This window comes from Stegostoma tigrinum, chromosome 3, assembly GCF_030684315.1.
Source record: "Stegostoma tigrinum isolate sSteTig4 chromosome 3, sSteTig4.hap1, whole genome shotgun sequence".
Classification (NCBI taxonomy): Eukaryota; Metazoa; Chordata; class Chondrichthyes; order Orectolobiformes; family Stegostomatidae; genus Stegostoma; species Stegostoma tigrinum.
In genome coordinates this window covers 50,653,301-50,668,070 of record NC_081356.1, presented here as the reverse complement: position 1 = coordinate 50,668,070, position 14,770 = coordinate 50,653,301, and the positions used below count along the sequence as shown (strand labels likewise).

At 45.8% G+C, this 14,770-nt stretch overlaps 1 protein-coding gene across 2 annotated transcripts in view; it reads left to right on the top strand.

Moving 5' to 3' along the window:
- The window catches only part of LOC125450714 (SH2 domain-containing adapter protein F-like), a 253,662-nt gene that overhangs the window by 193,090 nt on the left and 45,802 nt on the right, over nt 1-14,770 (top strand). For both annotated transcript variants that reach the window (XM_059644593.1, XM_048526784.2), the window contains one exon: nt 4,286-4,433. In XM_059644593.1, the coding sequence (XP_059500576.1) occupies nt 4,286-4,433 (148 nt within the window). The remainder of the gene's footprint in view (nt 1-4,285; nt 4,434-14,770) is intronic.

Sequence of the window (14,770 nt, the reverse complement as noted above, 5' to 3'; positions counted from 1 at the left end):
ATAGAGAGAGAGAGAGAGGATGCCCACACACTAGGTACATAGAGAGAGCATGCACACACTGGGTACCTAGACAGAGAGTGCATGTGCACGCAAGGTACACAAACAGAGAGAGCAAGTGAAGGTGCGAGATAAATAGAGAGAGAGTGTGCGCACTCGGTGCATAGACACAGAGAGAGTGCATGCACACACGCGAGGTAAGTAGATAGCTAAGGAGAGAAGGTGCGCACGTGAGAAATACATAGAAAGGGATAGAGAGATATGGTGGCATGTGCAAGAGGTGAGTAGAAAGAGAATGCACGTGCGTTGTATGTCCGTACATATGTACATAATACATACATAGCGTGCATGTGTGCACAAGGTACATAGAGTGTGCATGCGTGCAAGAAATACATAGACAGCTAGGGAGAGAAGGTGCGTATGTGCAAGTTACTTAGAGAGATGATGCATATGCATGAGTTGCGTACGTACATAGTACATACATACATACAGAGTGCATGCACACCGAGATTCATAGACAGAGAGAGAGCATGTGCCCACTAGATACATAGACAGACAGACAGAGAGAAATCATGATCATAAGGTTCAATGTTTAGTTAGAAAAGGATAAAAATCAATCAATGATTAAGATCTAAGACAGAAAAAGGTCAGGTTTTAGGGATCTAAAAATTGAACTGGAGCAGCTTGATTGGAAACATGTTTCAGTGGAGGAAAATGGATGAAAATTGGGAGAATTTCAAAGAAAGATGTGTGAAGTTTATACCCATGAGAAATAAATGAGTAAAGCTAGAGCACTCTGGATAGGTAAGGATATTGACAAAAAAAGAGAAAAAGGAGGCATGTGATGGCATCTAGGCAACCAGAAGGATAACAGCAATCAGGAAGAGTATCCCAAATGCTGGAGGAACACTGAGGCTGAAATAAAGAAGGCAAACAGGAAGTATGAGGAAACAATGACAGGCTGCAGTAAAACCAATAGTAAAATGTTCTTCAATCATACATTAAAATATTAGTGAAGGATAGAATTGGACCCAGAAGGAACAAGCATGAATCACTGAAGCAAAAACGAGTGTATAAATGAATACTTTATTTCTGCTTCATCAAACTAAAACATGGTGACAATGGCTGAAATGAAAGCATGGTTTTGAGCAACTGCACGGTATATTGATAAAGAAGAGCTGCTAAAAAGGCTGGCAGCACTCCGAGTAGAGAAGTCCTCAAGGCCAAAAGGATGCTTCCTTGATTGCTGAGAGAAGAGAGGAAGAAAGTTGTGGACACCCTGACAGAAATTTTTCAGGCCTATCTGAACCCACGATTACTCCTTGCAGGGGCCAGAGGTTTGCAAATGTGACATTGTTGTTTAAGAGAGGGGTAACCCAAGAAAAAACAAACCTGTCAGCCTGACATCAATAATGGGAAAACTGATGGAGGCCGTAATACAGAATAAGGATACACTTGGATAAAAATAAGTTAAAACCAGACAGTCAAAATGGCTTTGTCAAAAGTAGATCATGTTTGGCAAATTTGGTTGAGTCCTTTGACATGGTGACATAGGCAGTGGGTGAGGGTAGTGCAATGGATGTTATGCATTTGGACTTTTAGAAAGCATTTAATGCAGTGCTACATGGCAGGTTGGTTAGCAAATTAAAAATGTTGGGATTGGCAGCACAGATTAGAAGTTGGTTAAAAGATAGGAAACACAGGGTAGGTATAGGTAGGCATTTCTCAAATTGGAGATGATTTGTAAGTAGCATTCACCAGGGATCGATAGTGGGACCCCTTGCATTTTCTGATTTATATAAATGATTTGGAGGTGGAAGTTGAAGGCAATATCTCTAAATTTGCAGATGATACTAATATGGACAGAATAGTAAATTGTGACGATGACACTGAGCAACTTCAGATGGACATTGGTAGACGTCTGGCCAGTGATATTTAATGTAGAGAAATGTGAGATAATGCATTTTGGTAAAAGAAACACAGAGATGCAATATAGGCTCAATAGTACATATGTGAGGGGACTACAGGAGCAGAATGACCACAAGATTCACAGACAAAATTCTCCAAAGGTGGCCAGGCAACTTGAAATGGTTGTCAAGAATGCTTATAAAATCCTTGGGTTTATAAATAGAGGCATGGAGTATAAAAACAAAGAAGTGATGTTGCACCTCAACAAATAAAGCCCTGGAGATTTACTAGGTTTACTGGAATGATCCCAGGAATAAGGGATTTTAAACGCAAGAATGACAGAAATTGGGGTAATTCCTCTTGGAGCAGAGAAGATTAAGTGGTGACCTTATTGAGGTGTTCAAAATTATGAACAATTTTGACAGGGTAAAGGAGAACATTCAGTTTCAATGAGAAGGTATGTCCACAATTTCAAGATTGCAAGGGAGATAGGAATGAGTTGGAGAGAGTTGTTAGGATTTGGAAAGTGGTGAAGGCAGATTCCATGGAAGGTTTTAAAAGAGACCTGGATGTATATTTGGAAGTGATTAATTTACAGGGTTTTCTTAGGGCTGGTGAATGGGACTAGCTGGGTATCTCTTTTGGCAACAAGTACAGACACAATGGGTCGAATGGCCTCCTTTTGTACGACAGAATTCTATCAATCAGAAGATAAAATGAGATGGAGGATTTGGAAGGAGGAATCAGGAGCCCACAGACTCATTGGAATTAGGAAGCTGAATGGGAGGTGGAGCGAAGAGCTCCAGGAGCACAGATTTACAAATCATTAAAAATCACAACAAAAACAAAGTTCTGGAAACACTCAACAGCCCTGGCACTTCCTCTCCTACTTTAAAGAATAAGTGAAGAACATTACTTGCCAGCTCCCCTGCAGGTTATCACCTGACCTGGAAATGTATTGCCTTTGAAAATCATGCAGTTGCCTCCTTAGCAGTACTGTGTACCTTCACTATATGGATTGTAGCAGTTCAAGAAGGCAGCTTACCACCACCTTCTCAAGGGCAGTAAGGATTAAAATAAATGCTGGCATTGCTCTTCATCAAATGAGTTAACAAAAATATCTTGATTTGATTTATTATTTTCATATGTGCTGACATATGACAGGTCAGCACAACATCGAGGGCCGAAGGGCCTGTACTGTGCTGTAATGTTCTATATTATGTGAGTACAAGCAGTGAGTGAAACAAATCTATGTTTGACGTAACAGATGAATAAGTTCAAAGTTATGGCATTTGGATATGAATGCACTGACCTTGACTGCTCATATGTGATCATTGAACATTTTGTAAACTTGTATCCAGATCTTTGTGACTATACCTTGTATTTGCTACGGTGACTGTTTGCCTCCATTCTGCCTTCACATTTGTTTAGAGTCTTCACCCTTTCCACCTTTAAGGCCTCGGATGTGTATAATCTTTGAACATTGTACAATGGTCTGCTTATAAATGTCTTACTGAGGTATTTTCTGCTGTGGGCCAGACCACCCGAGCCTTCCAAGCAGTGCAAACTAACTTTAAGCCATGCCCAGCTTGCATGAACGGCTGTTCCCTGGTGACGTGTGCAGCCTTTGCACTGCATTGCATGCTGTCATCATTAAAACAAGCAGGCACAGCATCAAGTTTAGAAGCTGCCTGCTTCAGTGGAAAAAAGTAGCATGGGTTAATATCATATCATGATTCCAGTGCATGTTTTCAGGGACTACCCAGTTTGCCCCAAGATCATTATTTATGATGCATTGTAAGTTTCCACAATTAAAGCCATACATTTTGAATTTATTAAACAGTCTTACTTCATATTTATTACTATTTATTGTTTTGGCATTTGCTTTTGCATTTCTTTCAAATTCTTTTAATGATGTTTAAGTTAGCATTGCCACTTCTGTAATTGTTAAACATTCTTGTTACATAAGTATTTCAAAATTTCTGAAATAAGAGAGGGCTCTTGTGATACAGTGGGTAGAGTCCCTGCCTCTGAGCCAAAAAGCTCCATGTTGAAGTCCCACTTCAGGACTTGATGACCAGTTTGTCATTTGTTGATCAAACAGACTGAGTACTAACTGACAAATCCTTCAAATGGCACGAGGTAAGAATTAGAGAGATTCCTGGTCAGCTGTGCGACGAATTGAATGTTGGAGCCACTGATGTTATTGTCCATTGCTCCAGACTACAACATGCATGGACAACTAGCACTTTATCTAAAAAGATAATACCAGATTAGGCCTATTAACATTTTCCAGATTCTGACTGGTTTTATTTGATGGGAATGATTTAAGTTAAAGATGTAACCTTGTTAAAATATGGTTGTTATTGTCTCCTTGTAGCCCAGATCAGTGGATTTCAGAGAAGACAATCGTCCTTCTTTTGTGATAGACGCAGGCACCTGAGACCTTCAGGTCGAAACAAAATTCAGGAGTTTTGTGGGATTGTAGGAGAGACAGTGAATCCTAACACCCCACTGGAGAAACAAGTGTAAGTCAGTTTTTTTCGTATTTCTGTATTCTAACCTGCCTAATATCCCTGTAATCTTGTTACTTAAAGAATTAATCAATGCACTAAATTTGTACAGCCTGTGCCTGCAGAGTGAATAATAGTATTTGGAGAAATACAGATAAACGAGTTCAGATTATTTCCATCAATGCCACAATTATCTGAATTTGATTTCAAAATTAATATTATAAGATAAATGAGTGCATGTTAAGTTTAGGTTTAAACAATGGGGTGGCACTTTGGCTCAGTGATTAGCAGTGCTGCCTCATAGTGCCAAGAACTCTGGTTCAATTCTGCTCTAGGGTAACTGTCTGTGTGGCGTTTGCACATTCTCCCCATGTCTGCATGCATTTCCACTGGGTGCGCCAGTTTCTTTCCACAGTCCAAAGATGTGCAAGCTAGGTGGATTGGCCAAGCTAAATTGCCAGTTGTGTTCAGGGAAGTGTAGATTAGGTGAGTTACAGGGGGATGGGTCGGGGGGGATGCTATAAGGGTCACTGTGGACTTGTTGGGCCAAAGGGCCTGTTTCCCTGTAGGGATTCTATGATCTAATGTGGATTGAACCAGACAGGGATTCAAGAGTTCTCCTCTTGTAATATGTCTAATTTTTAAAATTTTATCTTGTGTAAGACAGAACAGAAATTATACCTTCAGTTTTCAGCCAGCAATTGAGTTTTGGAGTAAATCTGTAGCTTGGCTTATGCATGTTGAGGTTGGTTGGCTCGCCGAGCTGTTTTGTTCCACAGACATTTCATTACCGTGCTGGGTAACATCCTCAGTGCAGCCTCTGATGAAGCGTCGGGGTGTTTTCCTGCCTGGTTTTTAAAACTCTGGGGTCCATAGCAATCTCCTCCAAAACCTTAGAGACCTATGGGCACAACTCGCTCAAACTGTCAAGGAAAATGGGAAACTACGCCAAACAAAAGAGCGCAACGCGTGAACAACTCTACTTCCTACGTGGATGCCTCAGGAACCAGGTATTACCACGCAGTGGGAAGTGCAAACCATCAAACAACAACCCACAGGCCTGGAAAACAGCAGAACAAAACGGCAAGATATTAAGGGTAATTATAAACAAAGCACACAACCAGCTCCACAAGTACAACAGAGAAATTACGTGCCAAAAATTGTTATTCCCGGAAGCTACCAATCAAGACTGGACAACCAACATGGAATGAGCCATTAACATCATCCAACAGACCATAAGAGCCAAGAAAAGACAGACCATGCAAGACAAGCTAACCACACTTAACCACAAAAGCGACAACAACAGAACTGACACATGGATAACGAACCTCTTCGACAGGAAACTGACAGATGTGGAAAAAGCCGTTCTCAGCCAAGGACTGAACTACAACTACAGGGACGCTAACAAAACGGAATGGCTAGCTACACTGGAAGCCACACTCAGGACCAACAATATCAACAAAGAAACACAACAAATTATAAGACAGACAGTAATCCTGACACTAAACAGAAGGAGGGAACTCAACACCATCAAAACACATGAAAGACAAGCCCTGAACTGATAAAGAAGTACAAGAACATCACTATACTACCTGCAGACAAAGGGTGCATGACAGTGATAGTGAATAAAAAGGACTACATCTCCAAAGCACAAGCACTGCTCACTGACGAGAACACATACCGGTCAGTACAAACTGACCCGACACCACAACTAGGCAACAAAATCCTATACGCGCTACAAAGACTTAAACAAACAGGACAGATCAACTCCCCCTCTCTCCCTATTTATTCCAATTCCATCTCCCCATCCCCCTCTCCGATGAAGGGTCTAGGCCCGAAACGTCAGCTCCTGTGCTCCCGAGATGCTGTGTTCATCCAGCTCCACACTTTGTTATCTTGGACTCTCCAGCATCAGCAGTTCCCATTATCACTAATCAACAAAGCAGCCTTCCTAAGAATGAAACCCGAAGGAAACAATGCACCCCGATTCTACGGCCTCCCTAAAGTGCACAAGCCAGAAGTTCCCCTCAGACCCATAATCTCCCTACGAGGCACTCCATCGCACAAATTAGCCGGAGAACTACAAAGACGACTCAAGCACTTAGTCAACAAATCACCCCACTTCATCCACTCAGCCCAAAAATTCAATTCTGTCAATAGACATACCACTAGCAAGGGAAACAATGACAACACTGCTTGAACAAGAACACAATCCCAGTGAAACCATCTCCAAAGAACATGCTTAAACTACTGAACCTATGCTTGACCACCCGAACTAAAGATCCACTCCACACCGTAGACAGGACCAATGTCATCGATAAGATCCCCTGCAGAGATGCGAGAAACACTACAATCGGACATAAAGGAAGGAAACTAACAAGAGTACATGAATACCAACTGGCAACAAAAAGACACAACCAATACCCACTTATCTCAATCCACATTATTAATAATAATTATTAATAAACCATTGAACTCGACCCCATATACATTCCACCACAGAGGAAACCCGGAAGAGAGGCAATCCATTGCAACGGACCCCAGAGTTTAAAAACCAGGTGGGAAAACACACCAATGCTTCATCAGAGGCTGCACCGAGGATGTTACCCAGCACGGTAACAAAACATCTGCGGAACAAAACAGCTTGGCGAGCCAACCAACCGCAATTGAGTGATGTGGAATGAAAAAGTTAAATAACTAACTAGGTTAGATTAGATTAGATTAGATTCCCTACAGTGTGGAAACAGGCCCTTTGGCCCAACAAGTCCACGCTGCCCCTTGATATATCCCACCCAGACCCATACCCCTATAACCCTCACACCCCTGAATACTACAGGCAATTTAGCATGGCCAATCCACCTAACCTGCACATTTTTAGACTATGGGAGGAAACCGGAGCACCCGGAGGAAACCCACGCAGATACGGGGAGAATGTGCAAACTCCACACAAGCAGTCGCCCAAGGGTGGATTTGAACCTAGGTCCCTGGCGCTGTGAGACTGCAGTGCTAACCGCTGAGCCACCGTGCCGCCCCAACTAGAAGGAAATAAAATTGATACCACAGTACGTAAAGATTTCAAATTCATTCTTTTGTTCCCGATTTTCTCCTTTCTCCTTGCTTTTGGCAAATTAATTGTTTTTATTTATAACTGTCACATGTATTGAGATACCATGAAAAATGTTGTTTTGCATGCTATCTAGACAAATCATCCATACATCAGGGTAATAAAACACAATGCAAAATATAGTGTTACAGCTGCAGAGAAGGTGCAAATAAGAATCAACTTTAATATGAGAAGTTGTTCAGAAGCCTGATAATGGCAAGGAGAAAGCTCTCCGTAAATCTGTTGATACGTGTTCTCAAACTTTTGGATCATCTGCCCAATGGAAGGACATGTAAGAGAGTATAACCAGGATAGCATGGAATCTTTGATTATGATGGATACTTTCCTGAGGCAGCAGGAAGTACAAATGGAGTCAGTGGATGAAAGTGTAGAGCTGGATGAACACAGCAGGCCAAGCGGCATCTTAGGAGCAGAAAAGCTGATGTTTCGGGCCTAAACACTTCATCAGAATTGGGGGAGGAGGAGAGGGTTCTGAAATAAACAGGGAAAGAGGGGGAGGCAGATCAAAGATGGAAAGAGGAGACAGAGAAGTTAAAGAGGCGGGAATGGAGCCAATACAGGTGAGTGTAGGTGGGGAGGTAGGGAGTGGGTACGTCAGTCTGTGGACGACGGACAGGTCAAGGGGGCGGGATGAGGTTAGTAGGTAGGAAATGCGGGTGCAGCATGAGCTGCGAGGAGGGTGTAGGTGAGAGGAAGAACAGGTTAGGGAGGTAGGGATGAGCTGGGCTGGTTTTGGGATGCAGTATGGGGAGGGGAGATTTTGAAGCTTGTGAAATCCACATTGATAACATTGGGCTGCAGGGTGCCCAAGCAGAAGATGAGTTGCTGTTCTGGCAAACTTCAGGTGGCATTGTTGTGGCACTGCAGGAGGCCCAGGATGGACATATCATCGAAGGAATGGGAGCAGGAGTTGAAATGGTTCGCGACTGGGAGGTGCAGTTGTTTATTGCAAACCGAGCGTAGCTGTTTTGCAACACGGTCCCCAAGCCTCCACTTTCCCCGATGTAGAGGAGGCTACAACGGGTACATTGGATGCAGTATACCACATTGGCAGATGTGCAGGTGAACATCCGCTTGATGTGGAAAGTCTTCTTGGGACATGGGAATGGAGGCGAGGGGGCAGGTGTAGCACTTCCTGCGGTTGCAGGGAAAAGTGCTGGGTGTGGTGAGGTTGGAGGGGAGCGTGGAGCGGACAAGGGAGTCATGGAGAGTGTGGTCCCTCCGGAAAGCAGACAATGGTGGGGAGGGAAAATGTCTTTGGTGGTGGGGTCAGATTGCAGATGGCGTAAGTGTTGGAGGATGATGCGTTGGATCCGGAGGTTGGTGGGGTGGTACGTGAGGACTAGGGGGATTCCCTTTTGGTGGTAATTGCAGGGACAGGGTGTGAGGGATGAGTTGCGGGAAATGCGGGAGACACAGTTGAGGGCATTCTCTGCTTGGGGGAAAGTTGTGGTCCTTGAAAAACAAGGACATCTGAGATGTATGGGAGCAGATGTGGCGAAGGCGAAGGAATTGGGAATAGGGGGTGGCATTTTTCCAGGAAGGTGGGGGGAAGGAGGTATATTCAGGGTAGCTGTGGGAGTCGGTGGGCTTGAAATGAATATCAGTTTCTAGGTGGTTGCCTGAGATGGAGACAGAGATCCAGGAAGGTGAGGGAGGTGTGCGAGATAGTCCATGCGAACTTGAGGTTGGGGTGGAAGGTGTTGGTGAAGTGGATGAACTGTTCGAGCTCTCCATGGGAGCACGTGGCAGTGCCGATACAGTCATCGATGTAACGGAGGAAGAGGTGAGGTTTAGGGCAAGTGTAGGTACGGAAGAGGGATTGTTCCACAGAACCTACAAAGAGGCAGGCATTGCTTGGGCCCATGCGCACACCACTGGGACTGCGAACACCATTGCTGCTAAAGTCACCGCTGCGTACGCTGCTCCGCCCACCACTAACACCGCTTCGTCCATCATGGACGTGGACGCAACTCCGCCCACCACTGATGCTGACGCAACTCCACCCACAGCCAGCAGCTGCAGAAGAGACAGCAACACTGAGCCCTGCTGAATCTTCACCATCCCCCTAGACCTCCCCTTTACTGAGGATGAATGTGGTCAGTCCTCGGTAAAGGGCTCACCGTTGTCCTCCTCCACCCACACATCAACGAATACCAGTCACCTTTGGACACTGAGCAGTTTTTCCACCGCCTCCACCTCCACGCTTACTTCTTTAACTGTGAGCCTAACCCTCCCTCTACTGACCCCTTCACCCACCTCCAACACAAGCCGCCCTCCTGATACCACCCCAAGGCCTCCTACCCTCCCTCGACCTCTTCATCTCGAACTGCTGTCGCAACATCAATAGTCTCAACCTCTCCACTCCCTCACCCACTCCAGCCTCTGCCCCACCGAACGTGCAGCCCTCCGCTCCAATCCCAACCTCACCATAAAACCTGTGGACAAGGGAGGCGCAGTTGCAGTACGGTGCACTGACCTCTACATCCCTGAGGCCAGGCGCCAACTCTCCGACACCACCTCCTACTACCCCCTGGATCATGACCCCACCCCCGAGCACCAAACCATCATCTCCCAAACCATCCATGACCTCACCACCTGAGGTGACCTCCCACCCGCAGCCTCCAATCTCATTGTCCCTCAAACCCCCACTGCTCCCTTCTATCTCCTTCCCAAAATCCACAAACCTGCCTGCCCTGGTTGACCCATTGTCTTAGCCTGCTCCTGCCCCACCGAGATCATCTCCACCTACCTGGACTCCATTTTCTCCCCCTTGGTCCAGGAACTCTCTACCAATGTCTGTGACAACACACACTCCCGCCACCTCCTCCAGAACTTCCAATTCCCCAGTCCCCAACACTTCATTTTAACTATGCTCATTCAGTCCCTTTACACCTGCATTCCCCATGCAGATGGCCTAAAGGCCCTCTGCTTCTTCCTGCCCCACAGGCCCATTCCAGTCCCCCTCCACCGACACCCTCATCCACATCGCCAAACTTGTCCTCATCCTCAACAACTTCTCTTTTGATTCCTCCCACTTCCGACAGACAGAGGGGGCGGCCCTGGGTACCTGCATGGGTCCAAGCTATGCCTGCCTCTTTGTAGGTTATGTGGAATAATCCCTCTTTCGTACCTAGACTGGCCCTAAACCCCACCGCTTCCTACGTTACATTGATGACTGTATTGGCGCCGCCTCATGCTCCCATGAGAAGCTCGAACAGTTCATCCACTTCACCAACACCTTCCACCCCAACCTCAAGTTCACCTGGACTATCTCTTACACATCCCTCATCTTCCTGGACCGCTCTGTCTCCATCTCAGGCAACCACCAAGAAACCGATATTCATTTCAAGCCTACTGTCTCCCACAGCTACTGAGAATACACCTCCTCCCCCCACCTTCCTGCAAAAATGCCATTCCCTATTCCTAATTCCTTCACATCTGACGCATCTGCTCCCAGGATGAGGCATTCCACTCCCATACATCTCAGATGTCCTTGTTTTTCAAGGACCGCAACTTCCCCCGTAGTGGTCGAAAACGCCCTCAACTGTGTCTCCCGCATTTCCCATAACTCATCCCTCACACCCCGTCCCCGCAATCACCACCAAAAGAGAATCCCCCTCGTCCTCACTTACCACCCCACCAACCTCCGGATCCAATGCATCATCCTCCGACACTTCCGCCATCTGCAATCCAACCCCACCATCGAAGACATTTTTCCCTCCCCACCCTTGTCTGCTTTCCAGAGGAACCACTCTCTCCATGACTCCCTTGTCCACTCTATACTCCCCTCCAACCCCAACACACTCTGTACTTTCCCCTGCAACCGCAGGAAGTGCTACACCTGCCCCCACACCTCCTCCCTCACCCCCATCCCAGGCCGCAAGAAGACCTTTCACGTCAAGCAGATGTTCACCTGCACACCTGACAATGTGGTATACTGCATCTGCTGTACCCGTTGTAGCCTCCTCTACATCGGGGAAACCAAGCCGAGGCTTGGGGACTGCTTTGCAAAACACCTACACTGTTTGCAATAAACAACTGCAACTCCCAATGACGAACCATTTCAACTCCCCCTCCCATTCCTTGGATGATATGTCTATCCTGCGCCTCCTGCAGTGCAACAACAATGCCACCCGAAGGTTGCAGGAACAGCAACTCATCTTCCGCTTGGGAACCCTGCAGTCCCATGGTATCAATGTGGATTTCACAAGCTTCAAAATCTCCCATCCCCTTACTGCATCCCAAAACCAGCCCAGCTCATCCCCGCCTCCCTAACCTGTTCTTCCTCTCATCTATCCCCTCCTCCCACCTCAACCTGCACCCCCCTTTTCCTACCTACTAACCTCATTCCGCCCCCGTGACCTGTCCGTCCTCCCCAGATTGACCTATCTCCTCCCTGCCTCCCCACCTACGTTCACCTCTACTGGCTCCATACCCGCCTCTTTAACTTGTCTGTCTCCTCTCCACCTAACGTCTCCTCTATCCAGCTTCGATCCGCCTCCCCATGTCTCCCTATTTATTTCAGACGCCTCTACCCCTCCCCCATTTCTGATGAAGGGTCTTGGCCTGAAACATCAATTTTTCTACTCCTAAGATGCTGCTTGGCCTGCTGTGTTCATCCAGCTCTACACTTCGTTATCTCAGATTCTCCAACGACTCCGATTACTATTATCTCAGTGAATGAAAGGCTGGTTTGGGTAATGGACTGGGCTACATTCACAACTCTGCAATTTCCTGCGGGTTTGGACAGACCAGTTGCCACACCAAGCTGTGATGCATCTGGATAGAAAGCTTTCTATGGTGAATGTATAAAAACCGCTAAGAGTCATGCAGACATGTCAAATTTCCATAGCCTTCAGAGGGACTAGAGGTATTGATATGCTTTCTGAAAGTAAGTGACTACCTCTGGTTGGACCTGGAAATTGGTGTAGATAATCTGCCACTCCATGCATGGGTGGGGTCTTGGACATTGGTCACAGTCTCGGCACACTGGAAGGTCTTGTTCTTGATCTGGTTAGGCCTCAATTTCTGAACTCCATGATAGGACATAGAACAGAGAACAATACAGCGCAGAACAGGCCCTTCGGACCTTGATGTTGCGCCGGCTTGTGAACTAATCTAAGCCCCCTACACTATCCCATCATCATGCATCTGCTTATGCAGGGACTGTTTAAATGCCCCTAATGTGGCCGAGTTCACTGCCCTTACCACTCTCTGAGTAAAGAACCTGCCTCTGACATCTGTCTTAAATCTATCACCCCTCAATTTGTAGGTATGCCCCCTCGTTCAAGCTGACGTCATCATCCTCGGAAAAAGACTCTCACTGTCCACCCTATCCAATCCTCTGATCATCTTGAATGTCTCTATTAAATCCCCTCTTAGCCTTCTTCTCTCCAACGAGAACAGACCCAAGTCCCTCAGCCTTTCTTCATAAGGCCTTTGCTCCTGACCAAGCAACATCCTGGTAAATCTCCTCCGCATCTTTTCCAATGCTTCCACATCCTTCCTGTAATGGGGCGATCAGAACTGCACACAATATTCCAAATGAGGCTGCACTAGCGTTTTGTACAGTTGCAGTATGACATCACGGCTCTGGAACGCAACCCCTCTACCAATAAAAAATCTAACACACCGTAAGCCTTTTTAACAGCACTATCAACCTGGGTGGCAACTTTCAGGGATCTATGTACATGGACACCAAGATCCCTCTGCACATCCACACTACCAAGAATCTTTCAATTGACTCAGTATTCTGCCTTCCGATTATTCTTCCGAAAGTGAATCACCTCACATTTATCCGCATTGAACTCCATTTGCCACCTTTCGGCCCAATTCTGCAGTTTATCCAAGTCTCCCTGGAACCTGCAACATTCTTCGACACTGTCCACCACTCCACCGACTTTAGTGTCATCTGCAAACTTACTAACCCATTCACCTGTGCCTGCGTCCAAGTCATTTATAAAACTGACAAACAGCAGTGGCCCCAAAACAGATCCTTGAGGCACACCACTAGTAACCGGACTCCAGGATGAATATTTTCTATCAACCACCACTCGTTGCCTTCTTAAAGAAAGCCAGTTTCTAATCCAAACTGCTAAATCTCCCTCAATCCCATGCCTCCGTATTTTCTCCAATAGCCTACCTTATCAAAAGCTTTACTGACATCCATGTACACCACGTCAACTGCCCTACCTTCATCCACATGCTTGGTCACCTTCTCAAAAAACTCAATGAGGTTTGTGAGACACGACCTGCCCTTGATGAATCCATGTTGACCATGTCCAATCAAATTGTTGCCTGCTAGATGATTATAAAACCCATCTCTTATAATCCTTCCCAAAACATTTCCTACAACAGACGTAAGGCTCACAGGTCTATAATTACCTGAGTCATGTCTACTACCCTTTTTCTGAACAAGGGCACAACATTTGCAATCCTCCAGTACTAAACCAGTAGACAATGAGGACTCAAAGATCAAAGCCAAAGGCTCTGCCACTTCCACCCGAGCTTCTCAGAGAATCCTCGGAAAAATTCCATCCGGCCCAGGGGATTTATCTACCTTCACACCTTCTAGAATTGATAACACCTCCTCCTTACTAACCTTAATCCTTTCAAGTCTCATAGCCCGTAACTCAGTCTTCTCCTCTACAATATTCTCCTTTTCCTAAGTGACAACAGATGAGAAATATTTGTTTAGCACCTCTCTGATCTCCACAGGGTCCATACACAACTTCCCACTTCTGTCTTTGACTGGCCTTATTTCTACCCTAGCCATCCTCTTATTCCTCACATACCTATAGAAAGGTTTAGGGTTCTCCTTTATTCCACCTGTTAATGTCTGCTCATGTCCCCTCCTTGCTCTTAACGCTCTCTTCAAATCCTTCCTAGCTAATCTGTAATTCTCCATCGCCTCATCTGAACCATCTCGTCTCATCATCACATAAGCCTCCCTCTTCGCATAACAAGAGATACAATTTCTTTAGTAAACCACGGTTCCCTTACCTTATCACTTCCACCCTACTGACAGGGACATATCTGTCAAGGACCTGCAATATCTGTTCCTTAAACCAGCTCCACATTTCAATTGTCCCCATCCCCTGCATTTTGCTATCCCATTCTATGCTTCTTAAGTCTTGCCTAATCACATTATAATTGCCTGTCCCCCATCAATAACTCTTGGCCTGTGGCATGTTTCTATCCCTTTCCGTCGCTAAACTAAACGTAA